At 46.7% G+C, this 21,539-nt stretch overlaps 2 protein-coding genes and 1 long non-coding RNA gene across 3 annotated transcripts; all 3 read right to left on the bottom strand.

The window, feature by feature from the left end:
• Nucleotides 1–1,336: 1,336 nt before the first annotated feature.
• On the bottom strand, nt 1,337–3,337 carry LOC144094624 (gamma-secretase subunit Aph-1-like). The gene is made up of 2 exons (XM_077628546.1): nt 3,065–3,337; nt 1,337–2,192 (listed from the first exon to the last, which is right to left on the bottom strand). The coding sequence occupies exons 1-2, from the start codon at nt 3,284–3,286 to the stop codon at nt 1,668–1,670; spliced, it is 747 nt and encodes a 248-aa protein (XP_077484672.1). The 5' UTR covers nt 3,287–3,337; the 3' UTR covers nt 1,337–1,667.
• Nucleotides 3,338–5,468: 2,131 nt separating this feature from the next.
• On the bottom strand, nt 5,469–15,078 carry LOC144136470 (uncharacterized). The gene is made up of 7 exons (XM_077668818.1): nt 14,828–15,078; nt 13,968–14,127; nt 12,013–12,158; nt 11,385–11,514; nt 10,524–10,679; nt 7,109–7,222; nt 5,469–5,708 (listed from the first exon to the last, which is right to left on the bottom strand). The coding sequence occupies exons 1-7, from the start codon at nt 14,986–14,988 to the stop codon at nt 5,535–5,537; spliced, it is 1,041 nt and encodes a 346-aa protein (XP_077524944.1). The 5' UTR covers nt 14,989–15,078; the 3' UTR covers nt 5,469–5,534.
• A 1,617-nt stretch (nt 15,079–16,695) lies between these two features.
• LOC144136471 (uncharacterized) lies at nt 16,696–19,983 on the bottom strand. Its single transcript, XR_013315621.1, has 3 exons — nt 19,172–19,983; nt 17,338–17,469; nt 16,696–16,821 (listed from the first exon to the last, which is right to left on the bottom strand). It is a non-coding gene; the product is annotated as an uncharacterized LOC144136471 (long non-coding RNA).
• Nucleotides 19,984–21,539: the final 1,556 nt, after the last annotated feature.

Consider the following 21,539-nt stretch of genomic DNA (forward strand, 5'->3'; position numbering starts at 1 on the left):
TCCTCTCATCGCCTGTTGAGAAAGAGAGAGAGAGAGAGAGAGCTGTTTAATGAAAACAGATTTTAGCAGGCGTGAATATTCGCCGACATGCTACTCTCCGTAGGGGAGTGAATTGGGAATTAAAGACGGAAGAAGGGTGCTAGAAAACAGTGCGGTCATTGAAGAGAGTTGTAACAGAATAGTTCAGTGCGTGATGGCTTCTTTGTACGAGACCCAAGTCAAGTTCAGTGCATGTACAGCGGGGTGATCAAGCGTTCGGGCAATTTCGAATTTGTCTAGAACACCAATAGCGTCTAAATAGGCAAATAAGAATATCATTGCTCGCCGCTGCTGTCTGTAGCAGCCTAAAGGACCTATCACCTATTTCTGTTCCGCGTTATCTGAGAATAGGCACTCGGATGGTTTATATTCTAGACGCATGTTGTTGTTTATGTAGCTTGCCTCATAAAAATGAGCAAGGTGTTTTTCATGGGAAAATTTGTCGTTGTCTTTGCTTTCGATCACCTTTGTCCTTGCCGTTGAACGACCGTACACTTCCCGTCGAAGTTTTAGACAAATGCAGTTTTTTTTTTCCATGCCTTGGATGCTTCTTTGCATTTTATGGGCTGCTTTCTGCCCTGTAGTACTTTGTACTTCAAGAACCGCTGACTTCGTTACTGCTTTCTCCGTTCATCATCATTTGTATATTCGCCTTTCTTCTCTCCCGCGTTTTTTTATGGCTCCACAATGGGAGATCGTAGTCTTCGTCGTCCTAACACCTACTGAGTACATGCAGGACCACGCTCTCAGTTCCGCCATAAAATGTACTGGTGTCCTATCACCGCTTTAGTTAGGACGAGTAACTAAGAAGGGCATGCAATCTTCCGAATGACAAAATGCATGTAAAGTTACTCGCTTGAAGGGAATTTATTTTCCGCACTTGAAATTATGAAACGCCATATAGTTACAAAATTACCCATACCTACAAGCTCTATCGTGTGCGATAAGCAAGTAAAGTGGCAGACCAGGAACCGTATCTTACATTTAATGCGATGGCATTAAAGGCCTCAAAGGTAAAAATCTGCGTCAATTCCCAGATGCATGTGGCTACACCTTTCACGTGTCACCTGCCTACCGTGGCAGCTGGTAGCAGGTGGTGTACGAGAAGGGCAACTCTTAAGGCCCGCTAGTGACGTCCCGCAAAGCCATGAACAGGTTAAAATGCTATCTTATTTCCAACATGGTGCAATAACCTGTCCCTGTGAATTTTTTTCAGTAAGTTATTCCCACTCTTTCCCATCGATTAGAAGAGATTCCGGCAGCAAAGGTCACCACGACCATATCTCAATGTCACAGGCGTTACCGAAAAATTGAGGAGCAGGAGATCTGTCCGAGAATGAGTCTTTACTTAATAGCTCCTGTTCTCCTTTATCCACCAGTACTAGTAACATACTTTGAGCATTAGTAACATACTCTGGAACTCAAAGATTTGAGCAGTACACTCGCAATGATTTCTTCATTTCCATCGTCCCGGGTGGCTATAAGCGTTCTTCGAGGCAACGTTTTTGATACTAGTAACTTCTATTCACTAATAATATTTTTATTACCTCGATCAGCAAGAAAAGTTCAAAGAAGATGACTAAACTAGCGGCGCTTTCGCCTGTGGCCGCTCCCAGAAACACCGCCCGTCACTCCTTGGTGTCCCGTTTGCTAAGCGCCGCCCATATGTTTCCCGCGCTTCCCCCGGCCGCTTGGAAGGCGAGCGCTGCGGACACCAGCAGCAGCCCCCCCATAGAGCCCAGGGAGACGGCGTAGTCTGCCCGAGGAGCCAGCAGCGTGGCGGCCGACGCCGCCGCGTGCGCGACTGGCGCGAAGGCGAGCGAGGTCCAGCGGCGTGTGTCGAGCCCGTTGAAGGAGACCAGCGCCCAGCATACGTGCAGCACGCTGAAGGCGGCCGCGGTCAGCGCCGAGGCGGCGAGAAGTCGCGGCGGCGCCCCGCTCATCAGGCCCGGGGTGCCGGGACCCAGGGCGTCGGAAAGCGGTCCCAGCAGCGAGAAGAGGCCGCCCATGGTGCCGAACGCCAGGCCCGACGTGTAGGCGAACGCGAGCCGGGAGCGCATGCGCGCAGCTTCGTCGGCACCTGCCAGCGCCACTGCGTTCAGCACACGCTCAGCCTTGCGCAGCACACGGAAGAAGAACAGCCGGAAGACTTCCTGCACCAGACGTCGCAACCTTATCTTGAGTGGAGGCAAAGACAAAACTCCGCATCATAACACGCCATAACGCCGCCGCTGTGGCCTATTGGTTATGGCGCTCGGCTGCTGACCCGAAGACGCGGGTTCGATCCCGAGCTCTGCGGTTTGATTTCGATGGAGGTCAAATTTTAGAGGCCGGTGTACTGTGCGACCTCACTGCAAGTTACAGAACCCAGGTGGTCGAAATTTCTGGAGCCCTTCACTACGGCGTCCCTCATAGCCCGAGTCGCTTTGGGACGTTAAATAATAATAATAATAATAATAATAATAATAATAATAATAATAATAATAATAATAATAATAATAATAATAATAATAATAATAATAATAATAATAATTGGTTTTGGGGGGAAAGGAAATGGCGCAGTATCTGTCTCATATATCTTTGGACACCTGAACCGCGCCGCAAGGGAAGGGATAAAGGAGGGAGTGAAAGAAGAAAGGAAGAAGGAAGTGCCGTAGTGGAGGGCTCCGGAATAATTTCGACCACCCGGAGATCTTTAACGTGCACTGACATCGCACAGCACACGGGCGCCTTAGCGTTTTTCCTCCATAAAAACGCAGCCGCCGGTGTCGGGTTCAAACCCGGGAACTCCGGATCAGTAGTCGAGCGCCCTAACCACTGAGCCACCGCGGCGGGGCGGACGTTAAACCCCCATAAAGCATAACATCTGATAACAATACCGTGCTATACGGTTCCATACACCATGCCACGCCGTTGTCACTAAGGGAAAGTTTACTCTGCGTCCCACGGCTTCTCCCCGTCAGGGCTACGTGGCAGCGCTGAAGAAGAGCCAATGTAGCATGCTGCGATCGGGCGCGTGCCGTACCTGTGAAAGGACGACCATGGCGACTCCCGGAGCGGTGTACTGTCGCAGCGGCACCAGGGCGAGCCAGACGAGCGAGGCGGTGAGCAGCGAGAGCAGCCAGAAGAAGGCGGCCGTCACGAAGACAATGACGCGGCTCGGCTCGCCCGCCACGGTCAGCACGAACATGGAGAAGGCCGGCCCGAAACCGAGCAGCGAGCAGCCCGTGAACTCGAGCAGCGTCATTGCATTGGGCCCTCGGTGCTGTCGTGGAATCTTCGCCAGATCGCTGGCGAGCACTCGCAACTTCTTCCTCTTTCCACGCACTCCGAGCAAGGAGCTCGCGGTGTGGTGAAAGATCAGCGAGGAAGACGCAAATGCGTTGAATACCTAAGAAAATGTAGAGGCGGAAGCATTTTTCTTTCATTGGTCAATATATTCCAATTCTGAATTCATTGTCTTTCACTAAACAATACATTCCATTTGCGATTCAATTCTAATTGTGATTCTGCTCTTATTCCGTTTCTATTCCTAAACGCTTCTTTTATTCATTCTTGCTCAGTCATTCTTAGTCCGGCGTCTCCCTCCTCTCCGCTACAAGTGGTGAGGAGGATTTCCTGCTCTTAATCTGTCACCTGCCAACAGTGGCAGGTGCTGAGTGAAAAACTCCCTAAATCCCATGCGGTGCAGGCTTCACACATGCAATCGCCACCGACGCCAGATAGTTTTCGCATTCAGGGCATTCCTGATGCTGTCGCATTAGATGAAGAATTGGGCATCTCGTTCCGGAGAGCGCGCGTAATGCTGGAGTCGAGAAGACCGCGAGGAATTACTTGTTTGGCCGATAATTTAGTCAGGCGTACAACATAGGCGGAGATCTTCGCTATAGCCACTACGCTCAAATTGACTGCTCCACCTATAGCACAACAAACTACTGTCCTGCAAGATGCATATGGTGTCCACAAGTAGCTAGCAACTGCGCAGATGGCACTGAAAACAGGGCCTAGTCGTTAATTCCAAACGACATTTGTCGGCGCGCGATCTTCTCTTCTGCGCATGCGCGAAGATGCCAGAATATTGATCGGGTAAGAGTCCGATTAAAGACCGCGTTAACTTACGGCTTCCCCTCCCGGCTTCTCGCGAAACTTTTTCAGCAGCGAATTTGTCTCCATAGCTGTAAAACATCTCAGAATACAACCTACGAGGTAATGCACATCCTTAAGAGAATGGTAAATAATTTGCTTGCAGTTAAAAGTTTTTCTTATTATTATTGCATGTAATCCTTGGTTACGGGGAAAAAAGGAAAGACTTGGAAATTGATTTTGAGGGCGTGGTTTAGACGGCTATATCCGATAAAAATAATAAGATGAACGAGCTAAAAGATAATATATTCTTACGTGTCAAAGCAAGATTAAAGTCAGAGCAACCCTAACCTTTCGGTACGCTTCAAATAATCATGAATACTGATAACTTTTTATATACTGTTTGTCTGTCAAACCAAACACAGTGGCTATGAATCATGGCGTGCGAAAGGGCTTTGAGTATATTTAATGCAATAATACATTCCTCGGGTACATTACACGCTTTCGGCGTACGCGTCCGGCGCCTCGTTTTGAGAAAAAGTGGTTCCGGTGTTTTGGGTATGTCCTTACCTCTGCTGGTTGTACTTTTCGCACCATTTCCTCCATCATTTCTATCCTTCGATGCTCTTCCTGGGTGGTTTCATTCATTCATTCATTCATTCATTCATTCATTCATTCATTCATTCATTCATTCATTCATTCATTCATTCATTCATTCATTCATTCTAAATGACGATGGAGTCGGCTTAGAAACTCAAATTACACGAACTACCTGTGTTAAAAATGTACTCCGTATAAATTGCGAGGTAACTATATCGTTTTCTTTTCTCGAGCGGCAAAAATGTGAGAACCAAATGTACTTAATTCTGATGCGTTTAACAGCATAACAATGAGGACACGGTATAACCTTTCAAACAACGCGAAAGAGAGGGACATGAAGCGGAAGCAGCGCTTGAGTGGTCGTTGCATGTATCAGTCTCATACCCAGAAATTCTGGGCAGGGGCATTCTTTTTCAAGAGGAAGTCGTTTATAGAAGGAATTTTTTCGCATATCTTAAGATTGCGCCATAACAATAAATATATCCGCTCATCCCTCCTTGGGATGCTTGAAGTTTTCTGCTATTTATTGTCAAAACGCGTCCCATTGTTACGAGCGCAGGACAAACTTTGAAAGCAGTATTTTTCCACCCCATCAGTATGTTCATACCAGTATCTTACAAGATTCCACAGCTGCCACACAATTAAAAGTGATGTCCAGGAAAGTTAAACTTGTTAGCGTTGTTTAAATCTGCAATACTGTATGACACCTTAACAACTCGCGAAGACAGCCCTACTTCTGTATTTATTGCTTGCAAGTGCTCGAAAAAAGGCTAGAGGGAGGTATTGACAAGGAATCGGTCACATTCTCCTCGTCACCGTTTATATGAGTCATCTGGGTTAGAAAATGACGTGCTTAGTGTTGTTTTGAAAGCCTTGAGCCTGGTGAAAGCACCATTTCCGCAAGTGTTGTCGTAGTCCTCGTACTCTGTGTCGAACACAGCCCAGCCTTGATGAGGATGATGGTACAGATTGAAGAATGCTCTCGCCTGCAGACAAGAACATCAAGTTTTAATCACTGCATACACTGCATGCAGTTTATGTCATGTTTCTCAAAACATGGGGAGGTGAGAGAAAAGGTTGCTAAACAGCAGCTTGACAAGCTCTCGCCCCCCTTGTTTGCATAGGCAACAGCCGAGAAATCATGAAAGATATGTATACCAATCAACATATAGAAAACGTTATGGTGATTATTTTATACAATGCTAATGTAACGAAAGCAAAGTACAACCTTCAGGAAATGCACAAGCATAACATGCAGTACAATCATTCATATTGAACTCCACTTCCAAGACTCAGAATCTGGAACAGCAGAGATAAAAGTGTAAACATAGAGTGCTTGACATGTATTAGGCAAATCATGCCAGAAAAATATCTTTCACAGAAGGTACTACATATGCATCACATTGTAACGCTTAAGAAAATTATACTATATCTGAATGACTAAAAGAAGTGCATCTCTGAGCAGTTTATTGGAAATACACACCGGGTCAAGATATTTTTGGCAAAAGCAATTTTAAACATCCCACTTAAGCTCCGCCTTAAGGATGTGACGCGAAAGCATTAATGGGTTAATGCACATTCATGAGAATTGGTCATTCTCCACTTAACATTCATATATCGCGGGGAGTCTTCACGCCACTCCTACCTGGCGCAGTGATGCAACGGTTAAGCGCTGCGTCACTGCCCTGCGATGGCATGTGCTGCCACCTGTGAGGCTTGTGCGACCCAGGTTGCTCTTCCTGAGCAACCATTAATTTAACTACACCTGCCACGGTGCGCAGTTTGCTCACGATCCGGTGGGCAGGTTTTGATGAAGCCACAAGGTTACGCGACCTAGGTGGCGCATCTGCCTCCTAGGTTGCTTCTTTGGCGATTTTTCGCGGACTTTTTTTCTTTCACGTTCTGCACCGCGTTAATATACCTGGTACTGCCTGTCGTAATACTTAGTTGCCATAACTAGTTCAGCTCCACTTGACGGCCCAGTGCTCAGGGAGTCGAGCAGCATAATAATGCTTATCTGTAAGTTTTCAAGAAGGAGACTAACTCTCTTTTTCTTTTCATCTCTTAACTTCCAGCTTGAATGTCTTGACTGTCTAAGTACAAACGACAATCCAAATCAGCTGGCGTATAGACATAAAAAAAATGAAGGCAATAGTATTAGTTTATCACCACTACCCTGCAACCCTTAGTTTTCATTCTTGATCGACAATTATTAGTGTCTTGTGGTGGAGCATCCGGCTCACGTTCGAGAAGCGCTGGCTCCAATCCCCTCGGCGATGTTTCCCCTCGGCGATGTTTCCGCCCGAAAGTTCCTCAACAATACAACCACGTTACGCTATGCTCACGAAAATGGCTGCGCGGCGCACGTGTACCACTCCCCACTAACCTTTGCATTCATCGTGTCCACGTCTTCATAGGTGTACGTCCGGTTGTAGTCGGCAGCGGACAGCTTGACGATCCCCGCGTTCACAATAGAGACGCTCGTTCTGGTCTTGCACAGCTGGATGTGACAAAGAAACGTGTGAAAACCGCGGTCAATACGTCAGTCTCTTTATTTTGCTGTTCGATCTGATTGATGCATTACATAGGGAATGAGAGCGAAGCAAACGGTTTTTCTGCTAATTTTAACAATTACATAAGCTACGATCAAGACACCCTACATACTGACATGTGGTTGAAGACGCTAAGCGTACCACGACATGAATGATGGCAGTGACATGAATTGAAGGATCGCTAAAGTCAGATATTATGGAGCGATTTTCAAAACTCTCCCTAGCTTACACGGTTTCCTTACCTCAGATGCGGAGCCCTCATGCATCCGTAACTTAAGGAAGCATTGAAGGGACCCGTCTAATTTTCGAACCATCCTGCACTCAGAGCGACGAGGAGGTAATTGTGCGCGCGCGTCTGGTGTCGACAGTGTGCGCCGAATAATAGAAATACATTCGTCTACATTGAAAAAAAAAAGGAAGTACGTGTCCATAAACTTATATTTGTTTTGAGGTACGAATGCCTACGTGCGCTCGTATCGCGTTCTATGCGTATTGTTTCAAGGCCCTAGATGACGTAGTTTGCAATAAGTTTTCTAAGTTGAAAACGCGAGAAAACTCTGTTGGATAAAATAATTACCCGCGACTATTACAGCCTTCAGGTACAAACTTATGGCTGTTCTTTGTATCTGCTGCGCGTGTTGTCGTCGCACTTGCCGCCTTGGTAGCTAGACGACGGCTGTTGCAACGCCATCTTTTTGGGACAATCTTTCTTTCTTTATTTTTTTTTCTTAGACATTTGTCTAAGAGAGGGCTCAGACTAAAGGCTTGGTATCGCCTGACGAGGCCTCAGCCCCCTGCGCATGACAAAGAGGCAATATATATATATATATATATATATATATATATATATATATATATATATATATATATATATATATATATATATATATATATATATATATATATATATATATATATATATATATATATATATATATATATATATATATATATATATATATATATAACAGTGCAGCTGGGCGGCACACAAACAATATCATTGGTCAAAACACAAACGCATACAGTGCATACAAGAGACACAAAGATACATCTGTAAAAGGAAAGGGCACTCATAAGAATCATGACACCCATATGCAACATAATACACCAAATCGATGCAAGGAACGAAAAAAACTGCGTGAAATTTCACAAATAATTTAAAAAGCACGCACAACTGCTAACACGTCAGCACGCCGTACGCGAGGCCATATCAGCGTTAACAACGTCGAACGTTGAAAATGGTCTTGGTGACGCGCGATAAATCATAGTTATGCCTGCACAGCGAGCAGCGTGATAACATGAACGGCATGAAGCGCAACGTTCGAAGACGAGCCGGCGAAAGAGTCCAACTGCTACCAAACGAATGCGCCCTGCAATGCCAGCAACATCAACGCTTCACCTGCGCGAAAAGCGGAACTCCGACAACAGGAAGCGCGGTTTTCGTTGCCCGTGAACGAACGAGTCCAATTGCAACCACTGCGAACGTCATTTACTGCGGAGATAGACTGCAGTCGCTCGCGGTTCACAGCAAGTGTTTCGAAAAACACAAATATGTGGTGAAGAACCGTCACTTAGCTCACAAAGGCGCAGATCGAGCGCATTATCGAAGTTTGCCCGGCCTATACTGTGCAGCCAAACCATTCGGCGGGCCGCGTTGTTTTTCCCGTACGGTTTAACGAAAATTATTTTGATGTCTCCTGAGCTGTTGAACCCATGAGCACAACTTAAGCTTGGCGTCGTCGCAACACGTAAACGCCCTCAACGCTGGCGAAACTCTTATCGCTAAATCTATATCGCACAAAAAAGACGAACATGTCCGGGAATGGCGCCGGCGACTGCTGTGGAGCAAAAATGTGGGCTTTAACACGTGGTCACGGTGCTTCGACCAACGGGATAATCAGCTCTCTCGGGGCGCGGCAGGAAAGTTGCAAATAGGCAAAGTTCAAAGGTCGCGGATTTCCGCGTGTGTGTGTGTGTGTGTGTGTGTGTGTGTGTGTGTGTGTGTGTGTGTGTGTGTGTGTGTGTGTGTGTGTGTGTGTGTGTGTGTGTGTGTGTGTGTGTGTGTGTGTGTGTGTGTGTGTGTGTGTGTGTGTGTGTGTGTGTGTGTGTGTGTGTGTGTGTGTGTGTGTGTGTGTGTGTGTGTGTGTGTGTGTGTGTGTGTGTGTGTGTGTGTGTGTGTGTGTGTGTGTGTGTGTGTGTGTGTGTGTGTGTGTGTGTGTGTGTGTGTGTGTGTGTGTGTGTGTGTGTGTGTGTGTGTGTGTGTGTGTGTGTGTGTGTGTGTGTGTGTGTGTGTGTGTGTGTGTGTGTGTGTGTGTGTGTGTGTGTGTGTGTGTGTGTGTGTGTGTGTGTGTGTGTGTGTGTGTGTGTGTGTGTGTGTGTGTGTGTGTGTGTGTGTGTGTGTGTGTGTGTGTGTGTGTGTGTGTGTGTGTGTGTGTGTGTGTGTGTGTGTGTGTGTGTGTGTGTGTGTGTGTGTGTGTGTGTGTGTGTGTGTGTGTGTGTGTGTGTGTGTGTGTGTGTGTGTGTGTGTGTGTGTGTGTGTGTGTGTGTGTGTGTGTGTGTGTGTGTGTGTGTGTGTGTGTGTGTGTGTGTGTGTGTGTGTGTGTGTGTGTGTGTGTGTGTGTGTGTGTGTGTGTGTGTGTGTGTGTGTGTGTGTGTGTGTGTGTGTGTGTGTGTGTGTGTGTGTGTGTGTGTGTGTGTGTGTGTGTGTGTGTGTGTGTGTGTGTGTGTGTGTGTGTGTGTGTGTGTGTGTGTGTGTGTGTGTGTGTGTGTGTGTGTGTGTGTGTGTGTGTGTGTGTGTGTGTGTGTGTGTGTGTGTGTGTGTGTGTGTGTGTGTGTGTGTGTGTGTGTGTGTGTGTGTGTGTGTGTGTGTGTGTGTGTGTGTGTGTGTGTGTGTGTGTGTGTGTGTGTGTGTGTGTGTGTGTGTGTGTGTGTGTGTGTGTGTGTGTGTGTGTGTGTGTGTGTGTGTGTGTGTGTGTGTGTGTGTGTGTGTGTGTGTGTGTGTGTGTGTGTGTGTGTGTGTGTGTGTGTGTGTAATATCGTCCAATGGGGCTTGTAAGGCTTTCGCCTTAAAAATGATAAGTGGCGAACCGAATCGCCTACTTCCATACGCCCGTACGTGTGTGTGTTATCATACACACGATCGGCAGAGCGGGCAGCAGCATTCTTCATTATGAGCACAGAGGGACTTTGTGGTGTGTTATGTAAAATCAGACGTTCTCTTAACCGCACGAACTTGCCAATACACCATACCTGCGTGAACTCTTTCGTTGCCATGTAAGTAGAATTCGAACCCTGCTCGGCGGCGTTCTCCTGTTGCTGGAATTCTCCAACCATCATTGTGAATGATGGCATGACGTACGTCGGCGCAGGTATGCTGGCATCTTTCAGTTCTCTGGCAGTGCGCCTCTGAAGGGTAGCCAAAAATAAATAGCAAACAAAGCATCAACGAATTATGTAGCCGCTCTAATGTTCATGGTTATCCATATGCTACGATTTTTCGCTGCTCCAAACTCGACACACCAGGATCGTAGAAGGAGAATGTGTGAAGAAACTAGTGCATGATTAAAAACCTTGGTAAAACTAGCGCAGAAATGGAACCTAATTCGCTAAGCTTCTCGCGAGCGATCCTGGACCTTTTTCGGCAGACACCTTTGCTGGAGTCTCATTTGCAAAATGACGATAGTTGTATGCGAGCAACCTAGCGAATCCTGCTCATTGTACTCGCTCTCTGATAACTACCGCTTGTGTGAGTGAGAGGTGCGGGCTGGGACACATTTTTCTTGTTTCTTTTTTTTTTAAGTCCCAATATAATCTATGTGTGACTGAGAGCAACTTCTTGCTCGCTTGTCTTCGGACCATGCCGAAGAAAAGCGTCAGCCCAGTTCCTTGAGCTTTCATGAGCTGAAACGGAAAGTATTAAGCCAGCCAAAAGCTAGACAACAGAGAAAGAAGCATTACAGTAGGACTGACAAAGACACGGTAATGTAGGCGAGCCACGCGTCTGAGATTTCTATTGACAATGGCACTGGAAGTCATGCCAGCGCCGAATTGCAACCTCTTTTAATGAATGGAAAGATTTTCGCTAAGGTGATTACACATACGGCTACTTACAAGTGAAGGCTCGTTTGGAGTGTTGGTAATTTCGTTCCAGTAGTACCACACAGTGCCTATAATCGGGTATTTGCCATTTTTCCAGTCTTGAATGTGTGTGTGAACAATGAAGATCGTGATTGGGAGATGACTGAAAGTAAGAAAAAAAAAAGGCAGTGTTCTTGGTTTTTGATTGGAGAGAACATCCAGGCAATAGAACTCAAGACAAACGCGTAAGCCTATCACCCATAGTTTGAACAAGATACCATTCGTTGATGTGCGGGATCGCTGGCTACGACGAAGTCTGTACTGCCGTGTATTAAAAAGTCGATTCAGCTGTTTGGTATCGGTTCGTGCAGCGATGTTTCCTCGCACCTACGCAACCTGTCAATGAACAGCGTCCCTAACTTCTGGGTGTGTTGCTCAAGATTCTGGCTGAAGACAAGGCACTCGCGCCGTTTCTGGAGCGTCACTATCCTTCCCAGTAAACTTTGTGTGTTTTGAAGCCCGTAGCTTAAGCTCGTCGCTCTCAGAAAGCTTCGGCGCAAAAGCATCCTCTCACAATGACTTTACAGAAAACCCACAACATAGCACGGCTATCCTCAGCCCAGTGAGTGATCCGTTTGAAGACACTATTAGACAGGCTTACTTGGCTAAGGCAGTCATCGCTGAAGAATGCTGATTGCCGTCGATACGGTTCTTGTAGGAGTGAAACTTGATGCCAAGCGCGAGGTCAAGGTTCGCTCTAGTCCCTGGAGCTTTCTCTGTGAACTGGCCTTGTAGCTGCTTCAAGAGCTGCACGAATGGGCGAGCACGAAATCTCAGACAGAAAGCAGTGTTCACTTTAGAATTCCACAAGTACCATATCATAGGCCCTTCAGCCTCCCGCATATGCAAAGCGTCGTCATCACCACGACTTAGAAACAAGAAAATTGACAGTAAAGAAAACGGAACACGGCTATCCAGGAGTTTCTCCTCGCCCAGAAGCGTTGGCCAGTAGGACAACATAAAGCAGTGTTTTCGCTGTCAGGGCGCTGAAGTTCAAGGCACTAGGGTTATTACAAACACGCCCAGGCTTAGCGACTCCTATCAATGACTGAAAGCGAAAAATAATGCTTTCTTCTCTTCAACTGTGCTCATGCATGTTTTGTGAATCCCGATACAGGAATGCATGGGCCATTATTGCGCATTGCTTTCGACAACAAATGCTTTCCTATTATTGTACTGTTCAGTGCGCCTTTCACGCCTATTACATCGTGTAATTTGTGTGTACTGTACTGCCTTGCCGCTGCCAAGTGCTACGTACCGCAGCTTTTTCTGCAGTTCGTCGGTCTATAACTGTTTGCAGAAGGCAGAAATAAACAAATTTGAATTTTACATTCATTCACTGATACAGCCGGACGCCGTTTAGTTCATGCAAAAGGAATCGTCCGTGTAATGCCTCCCCCATCCCCATTATTCTTACCTCATGGGATCGTTCTGCAATATTGTTGGTACTAGCGTTTACAGCGTGCCTTCTAAAGCTGGACCACTTCTTTTTTTTTTCCGTGTGACTATTTCCTCTTTTGTCTGGGTGGCCTAAGATATGATTGACAAGCCGGAATTAAAGCAGAGGAATGAAACGGAAAGGCGGGGACGATAAACCGACGAGGATTCTGTGTGGCTCAAGTTGCAGAATTAAGAGACCCTCAAATGCTTTTCTTTAACGCACCAGTTCCTTCCCTCTGGGGTATTCCTGATCGTCTCAACATTGCAAGCGTGCTGCTAAGCCACGCCCAGAACAGCAAGTACAGCGCTTGTTGCCCTCGGCAAGTCATGCGTGAGGTGCTGGTTCTATTTACGTGTTTTTCCAAGGTACGCTCAACCACATGCCCTCCTTCCTTGTGCCACGAAACTAGCCGATAACTGCAGGCACTACTTAAAGTCTGGTTCCATCGAAGGGTGGTCTCTGCTGATTCGTGCAAAGGTAGAAAGGGGAATAAGGAGGGAGAAAAAGAAAGCGGCTCGCGGTCTGTTTTACACATCGTTTTATACAAAAGGGAGAAACCGTTTGTAAAGATCGCTTGCTCAGTTTGTGTCAGAGACCTGAAACAAACGATCCCCACGCTCTGCCAGTGAGCTCGTTGTTGTTGTGTAGCCTTTGAACAGAGCGACCATTTCTGGACTGACTCCAGGTGTGAGGCCACGGGTTTCTCTTTTTCTTCCACGCTTTGTGTAGTGCTGCCACTTTTGTATTTTTCTCCGTCTCCCGTTTTAGAAAACATGGTAAAGATCCTTACTAAAAATCACAGCGATATTTTCGAAACGACAGAGAGAAAATCTTCCGACTACCACACACAAAAAGAATAAAAAATTGTTGCTTGCTCCGGATTCATGCAGTCCCTACATTATAGCACGGGAGGCCTCAGATCCCTCCTCAGTACTGGTGGGGGGTCTGAGACCCCGTAGACGCCCCTGACTTTAAGTACTGACTGCACGTCACCTTCAATGACGCAACCGAGTCATACTGGCGTAACATACGCAACACGAAGCATATGGCAAATGACTGAAAGGAAAACCAGTCCTTTGAAATAAAGGGAGCAAATAATGCCTTCATAAACTTACTTTCAGTACTCCCAGCTTCCCGTGCATGTCTTCGAGAAGCTGCGCCACTCTCCCTGTGGCCTGTAGTATGCCGTAGTGCACGATCTTGCCCTCGAACAGTTCGCGCAGCTTCCGCTCACCCATCGGTGTCATCATGGTTGCGAAGAACCGATCCACTTGCCTGGAGTGAGGAAGGAAGTTGGCCAGAGCTCTTAGATCAAATCAGTACGGAAACTACGCCTTAAGATTCGCTAGTTCCAAGGGCCACTTCCACCGTGCTTAGGAATGGCGGAAACGGCCAATAAGAGACGTCGACATATATCGCCAATGTCCTCTGAAAAGCGTTTCTTTTATGGTTTCGTTTGCGTCTTAAATTTATCTCTCAGACAGTTTTATCTGTTTTTTTAGTGCATCTGTTTTATTGATCTTGTTGCCAGGCGGTTCTGCGCTTATTAACAACCTCGAAGTCTGCAACTTGAACACAGTTTAGCCTTACTAACCGCAGACGTCACGGCAATTCGTAAACGCCAAGATTTTAGCCCACTCGGACCACCATTTTTGATATATGGACCTTATGGAAAGTTTAACAACTGGTATTATCAAAGAGCTCTTACGTTGGAGACGTCTAAGTACAAGCTTAATCAAGGCTCTTCAGGCCGCATGGTGTACCGTTAATTTCTCTACTAAAAACGCCTCAAACGCAAACCTTCCGGTCTCGAGCCTTTCGACGACGACTGCGCTTAAGTGTACATTATGAACATCATAGCAATGCAATAAAATGATATTGTCTTAAAGCTAGGCTTTATGTGTGTGATGCGTTTCAAATATTTAAACCGGAATAAGCGCGGATAGAGAGAGAGCGCGCACAAGTAGCTAGCTACCCGTAGTCAACGGAGAAGCCGTAACCGGTCTTCGTGGAGTTCCTGGCGACCTTCTGGAAGGTGTTCCAGCTCTCCTGGTTCTGGCTGCCACGGATGGCCATCCCCCTCCAGAGGACGTCCGTGTAGAAAAGTCTGTCGCACAGGCCGTCAGGGGGCAGCATCTCCTCCGCCGTGGCGCGGCTGCCTACCGTGCACAGCAGGCGGTTGGGCCCGCCGATGTTTCCGCCTGAGCGGCCCACGTGTTGCGATTGCCCCGCTGTGCGAAATGAAAAAAAGAATAGAAAGAGCAGAAAGGAAGAAGGATGTGTGTGGAGAATGTGAGCTGCTTTCTGAAGAGTATTTACCAAATAAAAGAAATACGTCTAGTCTCCTTTTTACTAGTATTTTACGCGTAAGTAGACACTTCCAGACACTACAGGACGCCAGCTGAAAGAAACCCCACACCCTAGGAGATACGTAAGCAGAACTAAGATAATTTCCTTAAGTATATGTTTAAAAAGTACAGCATTTGTGCTGAAAGAGCAAAGGAGGAATAAAAGAAAGCAGTGTTTGAATAGTACCACACCACGGTAACATGAATAGAAGCCTTGGTGCTACCCCTCAGAGCAAACTATGCCAAGCAATAACAACCACTGACATCCCGGAATGCCAATGAGTGACGCTGCTTGAGAGTATTGGTAAATGAGTGGCCTCGTGTACATTCTTCTCTTCTTTTCTATATAGGGTAGCTGTAGAGACAAGGCGTGAGCCACTGCATGGTTTGAGTCTAAGGTGCGCATGAAATGGGCCCCGTAAAAAATCGCCCTCTGCTCAAGCTTTCGTTTGGGTGCCTCAATTACACTAGCTGAAGCGACAGGCTTTACAAAGGAGGATTTGCCCCGCTGTGATATAAGCTTTCATCGTACGCCTAACGTGCAAGAAATATACAAACCGCGCCTTGCACGTGACCTACATTCCAACGAAACAGGAACTAACATATCGAGGGCCGAGATAATATAGAGATTCTGCTCCAAAATCTATTTCTTTTAGCACTTTGTCATTAGCTGAGGTGCCACAACGCCCTGGTTATCGCCGGGACCAGGTAGTCGGCGCAGCGAATGATAACAGAGCCAAGAGAAAAGATTCGTTAATTTACATCAGCCCAGAAGAACATGTTTTCAATTTTCACGGCAACGCGCCAAGATAATTTTAACTACATAAATACTGGAGTGAAATAACAAAACGGCCCTCTGTAAATTGCAATTATCTGTAATTTCTTTCTCATAATGCTCTAGCCGTTTAACTGACTTCCATGATTTTATCTTTTATTCGGAGTGCTGGGAGATAATATTACGCACTTGTAATCTGTACTCTGTCTAAGTGGATGGCCTTGCAGTACCGAGGCAGCTGAAAGCGTGCAAATGGGCGCGTTTGCTTATGCTACAAATTTTTATATCACTATGCATTTACTGTTTTACTGTAGTCGGAGACAACTCAAGGCCGAGGCGGCTTTTCCCCGTCAGAGGACCCCCTTCCAGCAATTCTCATGAGCCCACACATGCGCACACATGCCCACACAATGCAGAGAGTGGCAGATTAACGTAGATGAAAGGGGATAACCCCTCCCTGTATTGTCATACTAGCAGGTTCATGAAAATCGTCCGACGCCATTTTCTAGAAGGGGGTCCTAAGACAGGGAAAAACCGCTTTGTTCTTGAGTTGTATCCGACTAAAGAGGAAGTGAAAACACACGTGTTCTCAGTATTTCTACGCTTTAACTCGATTCACGAAGTCATCAACAGGAAGGTGCCAAGCTGGTTGATTTTCCTTTCCTCAAGCAAAACGGTCGTGCGGTTCACCGTTGAACTGAAGCGGGAACTTACCATCACTCTGGGGCCCATCGTGTGTGCTTGCCGAAAGAGGCTTTGCCGTCTCGGCTAAAGCTACAGCTCCTGGAAAGTTAGAGGATGACTCATCGACCATGGCGGACAATTTGTCGTTTTGTGTCGCCGCTCCTGCGATATATTAGTAGTGCTATAGTAGATGTAAAACATACTGTCTCTATTATAGCATTACATTACATGTAGGTTGTGTGTTGCGGCCATTGCATCATTTATACATATATTTACTTTCACTCAGCTCAATATTGAAGCGGCTTTTCCCTGTCAAAGGATCCCCTTCCAGCTAATGGTGCCTGGCGATTCTCATGAGCCTGCTAGCGTGCAATGCAGGGAGTGGCAGATGAAAGTAGATGAAAGGGGATAGTCCCCTCCCTGCATTGTCACACTAGCAGGTTCGTGAGAATCGGCCGACGCCATTGGCTGGAAGGCGGTTATTTGACGGGGGGAAGCCGCTTCGTTCTTGAGTTGTATCCGACTATAAACGAAGCGAAAAAAACACGTGTTCTTGATATTTCTATGCTTTAACTTAATTCACGACGACATGAGCAGGAAGGTGGCAAACTGGCTGATTTTCCTTTCCACAAGCAAAATGGTAGTGCGGCTCACCGTTGACCTGAAGCAGAAACTTACCGTCAGTCTTGTGCCCATCGCGTGTGCTCGCCGAAAGAGTCTTTGCCGTTGCGGCTAAAGCCGCCGCTCCCGGCATGTTAGACGGCGACTCATCGACTATGGCGGATAATGTGTCGCTGTGTGTCGCCGCTCCTGCGATATATTATTAGCGCTATAGTAGAAGTAAAAAAGGCTGTCTTCTCTATTATAGCCTTACATTACATATTGGTTGCTTCTCGCGGCCTTTGTGTGATTTATATATCTATTTATTTTCACTTCTGTAAGGGTGTCTCAGGACAGTGGTTGTATATATCAAGGACGAAGCGGCATTTGCCCTTCAAAGGAGCCCCTTTCAGCCAATGGCATCTGGTGATTCTCATGAGCCTGCTAGCGTGCTATGCAGGAAGTGGCAGATTAAAGAGGATAGTCATATTCCCCCATGTTTGCGGATAGTCCCCTCCCTGCATTTTCACGCTGCTCCCTGCAATCTCATACTAGCAGGTTCATCAGAATCGGCCGACGCCATTGGCTGGAAGGGGGTCCTTTCTGAGAGAAAAGCCGCTTCGTTCTTGAGTTGTATCCTACTATAGTCTAAAAACGCATCCAATATAAAGGCAACGTGAGAAGTCGGGCACTGAACTTCGCATACATGAAAACAAATTATTACACAAGGCTCAGAAAAAAGCACAATATATAACCATATTGACCACATTAACCAATTATTTTTTATAACAGGAAATAACTTGAGTGCAGATATGACTCATGAAAGCACGACGCATATCAACCGAACTCTTGAAGTTTCTGAAGTCCATGGCCTCACTCCGGGGTCTCTGTCTTCCTTACTGCACTTGGTCTCCATTACTAGCAAGGCTGCTTCTCGCGCGGTTATGAAAGAATTGAAGGCGTTAAAATGTGCATCGGTTATCACGCGGTTTAGGGACCCAAACAGCGAGTGCGCCTACAGTATTCTTCTCCCGACAGTTCAGCTTTTGGGAAACTCAGAGCCTTTGTCTATGGCCATCATAACGCCATGTTCGAACATCGACCATGCACGCAAAGCTCTGACAAAGGAGAAGTGTTTGGGTTATAAACCCTCGCTTTACTGTTAAAAATCCTGGCAGCGGTATATCATCGGCCAGCTAGCTAGCGCATAAAACGTTATATTGCTACGGGTAAAAGTTCGATGGTTTTCTTGGTGCTGTTCAACGAACGTATTTTCCTCTGGTATTTTTTTCGACTATTTTTTGTCGTGTTATGGTGCCTATTGAGTTAATGGTCTGACTGGTTAATGGTCATTATGACGGCCACTAAATAACATCCAAAGCCATCTAATCTGTCTTGTGAACCTGCTTTGAGATTGACGAGGAGAAAATAAAAACAAACAAGAGCAAAAGGAATGAGGGGCAGGTGGTGGTATCGGATGGCAAACTTCGCAAGTATACTGTAGCTTGAAAGAAGTGACCTTTACCTGAATATTTATGAATGATTTATAAATCTTTATATGCCAAAGTAACGCTGCGGTCCCTGAGGCCCGCAGTAGTGGACAGCTTACTATTAATTTCGACCGTTTAGAGTTGTTTTGTGTTCATCGAAATCAGCACACGGTTGTTCTTATGTTTCACCCCCATCGAAAGGCCGTCGCGCCTGTGATAAAACACGCGAGCTTGTGCACAGTAGCCTAACGACATGGCCACAGAACCGCTTAAGCGGGTGTTTCTTCCGGAGGAGGCATTTGTCCTGCCTTGAATCTAACTCGGCTGCTGATGATAATGAGGGTACGTTCTCGGGCCATGAAGTTTTCTTCTCCTGTGCTGTTTTATAGTGACTTGGCCCATATTCTAACTGAGATACTAACCTCCTGTCTTGTCGTCGTGTGTGCCTGACGGCCTACTCGTGGTCTCGTTTTCTCCCGGCGGAGAAGGGCGTGCTGATTTACCGTCAGCTGCTCCTCCTGGCACAAGAGTAGAGGACACGGGTCGGCCGCCTTCAGTGGCTGCGCCCTCCTCGTCAGCATCGCTCAGCATTTCAGGCCCGACGCCCGCTGACTGCTGATCGCGATTGGCCGTGCTGCTCCCGCCGCTCTCGGTGGTCGCCGGGCTGGCTGTCGGGGCAGATCGGAGTGAGAAGCAGGAGTTGGCAAAGAACCACTTGTCTTCGCCAAGGCTAATGGCTCATTCCAATCGGTCATCCTGAATACATTTTCTTGCTCCGTGAACCAAACAGCACGCTACAATGGGCAATTCGGATTAAATTCCGGAGTTCTCATTGGACGAGACAGATTTTGTGCTACTTAGCGGGTTCAGGGATCTGCTCCGGATCGCCCATTGGAATATGACATAAGTTTCACAGATCCCTAGGAAGAAAAACGAACTTCACTATCGCAGTTTCTCTGCAGTGTAATGAAAGGCGCATCTTACGCAAGTAAATAAAGAACCTGTGCTTAAAATTAATCCTGTGTTAGGGTGGTACACGACTAGTGCGCTATTTTACTATCGAGCGCCGGGCATTTGCCGTTGATGAAGTCACGAGCATAAGCATGTTAAGAACACTCCGCGAGATGCCTTGATCACTAGGCTCCTGGTTGCGTGTCTATTGGTCTGCGTGCGCTACAAATACGAGCGGAGTGATCACAGTATCAAAGTAGTGACATATTTTCACGAGGAATGGTGGTGGAAAGAGACATCAAACTCGAGCGTGGAGGCAAAATAAGCACCTTACCACTCCTATGTCAAAAGAAATTACGGCACATCCAGTCTCCTTCGATACCTTTCATTAATGGTCATACTTATATACCCAAAGTTTCGTATCGTACAGGGGTAGAATCGGCCACTAGGATAGGCGCCTTCTTCGATTTCAAGGTAGCAAGTTGCCTCCATTCCAGCTGGCCTACATAGCAGAATCGATACTCGCAGAGTGATAGCTGTTTAAGGGGATGCCGTTAAGAAAGACCTAGTTCAACAAACTCAGGCTTAAAGCGAAATACAGTTAAGAAGCCCAGTTCTTCATTTTTTTTTAAAGAAAAAGACGTAATTTAGAAATAATCTCGACGATTTAGCAGTGCTTTTTCACATGTTCTGCAGATCAAGGAAGATCTCTTAGTCCTATCGAATGCCACGAGCCTCTTGAACGGTGCGGATCTCTCTCCAAATAGAAGGCCGCGCTCTACAATCGAAGTGGCCCCGCCGGGCGGTACACGGCTTTTTTCGTGTTTTTATGTGCATCGTCATCTGTCACTGAGTAGCGTCTTCGCAGTTTTCTTAAGCATACTTCTGCAGCGCAGAAAGGCAAATGAGCCGAAATATTTTTAAATCTTTAAAGGCAGCCAGAGGTGTTATAGCAACAACAATGATAATAATTATCAAATGCTTGTGTTATTGTTGTATAAACCTTTAAATTGGGCTGCAGCTTGGTATACAAAGCGCTAGCGCACATCACCCCTGGTGTCTACGACGCCTTATAGCGCTCCTTATATCTATGATGCAACATCACAACTCAGTTACATCACAACTCAGTTACATCCTCACCGTTGTGGTCATCTAGCGTACACCAGAGCCTCTACAGGCGCCTATGAAAATTCGTTCACGCCTTTCATTTAAAGATACGATGTCGGTATGACGCAGAGACTCCTGTGAACGCTCATTCGCAGACGGAGCACTGACGACTACGCTGTTCACACCAGCTCTCCCCGCTTTCGTGATTCAAGCACGGCGCCAAGCATCCCTTGGCAGTGCGCTCCTCCTCCTCCTCCTTGCCCTCTCGCTTGACTCAAGTCGCTTTTGGGCCATCAACAATGCCACAATGGGGGGTCTGGTGGCAGCTGGTTGGGCGCTGTCAAAAGAACAGGGAGGGGGGGCGGTTGAACTTGATTTAGGGGAAAGGGGGGGGGGGGAGGAAGGACCCATTGGGCCCCCCTTTGGATACGTGTCTAGTCAGTATGATCGGAACCGAGTGCCTAGCTCCCTGCACCACGACGGACAACATAACCGGGTAAGACACGACACAGTGGCAGTCATAGGTTCACAATTCAGTTTTGTATTATGACTTCAGTTATTTCTTAAATTCCAGTTCGTATATGCGTGCTCTCTTATGTAGTGCGCCATTTTCGCGAAATTGCGACGCAGCCACGGTGATAACTTAGCGCCACCGTCGATAAATTGAGCAACTTCTGCTTGCAGGTAGCATGTGTGCCGGGATCACGCTGATGCTCGCGGAATGCTTCTCGT

Source organism: Amblyomma americanum, chromosome 6 (genome assembly GCF_052857255.1).
Source record: "Amblyomma americanum isolate KBUSLIRL-KWMA chromosome 6, ASM5285725v1, whole genome shotgun sequence".
Taxonomy (NCBI): domain Eukaryota; kingdom Metazoa; phylum Arthropoda; class Arachnida; order Ixodida; family Ixodidae; genus Amblyomma; species Amblyomma americanum.

What these genes read in the sequence shown, in the direction of transcription:
- LOC144094624 (XM_077628546.1), bottom strand. Translation starts at nt 3,286, where the DNA reads ATGACGCTGCTCGAGTTCACGGGCTGCTCGCTGCTCGGTTTCGGGCCG. An exon ending in CCATGGTCGTCCTTTCACAG is followed by an intron (nt 2,193 to 3,064) that starts GTACGGCACGCG and finishes CGTCTGGTGCAG; the next exon opens with GAAGTCTTCCGGCTGTTCTT.
- LOC144136470 (XM_077668818.1), bottom strand. Translation starts at nt 14,988, where the DNA reads ATGCTGCCCCCTGACGGCCTGTGCGACAGACTTTTCTACACGGACGTC. An exon ending in GCGATGACTGCCTTAGCCAA is followed by an intron (nt 11,515 to 12,012) that starts GTAAGCCTGTCT and finishes TCTTACTTTCAG; the next exon opens with TCATCTCCCAATCACGATCT. An exon ending in CTCCAAACGAGCCTTCACTT is followed by an intron (nt 10,680 to 11,384) that starts GTAAGTAGCCGT and finishes GCTACCCTTCAG; the next exon opens with AGGCGCACTGCCAGAGAACT.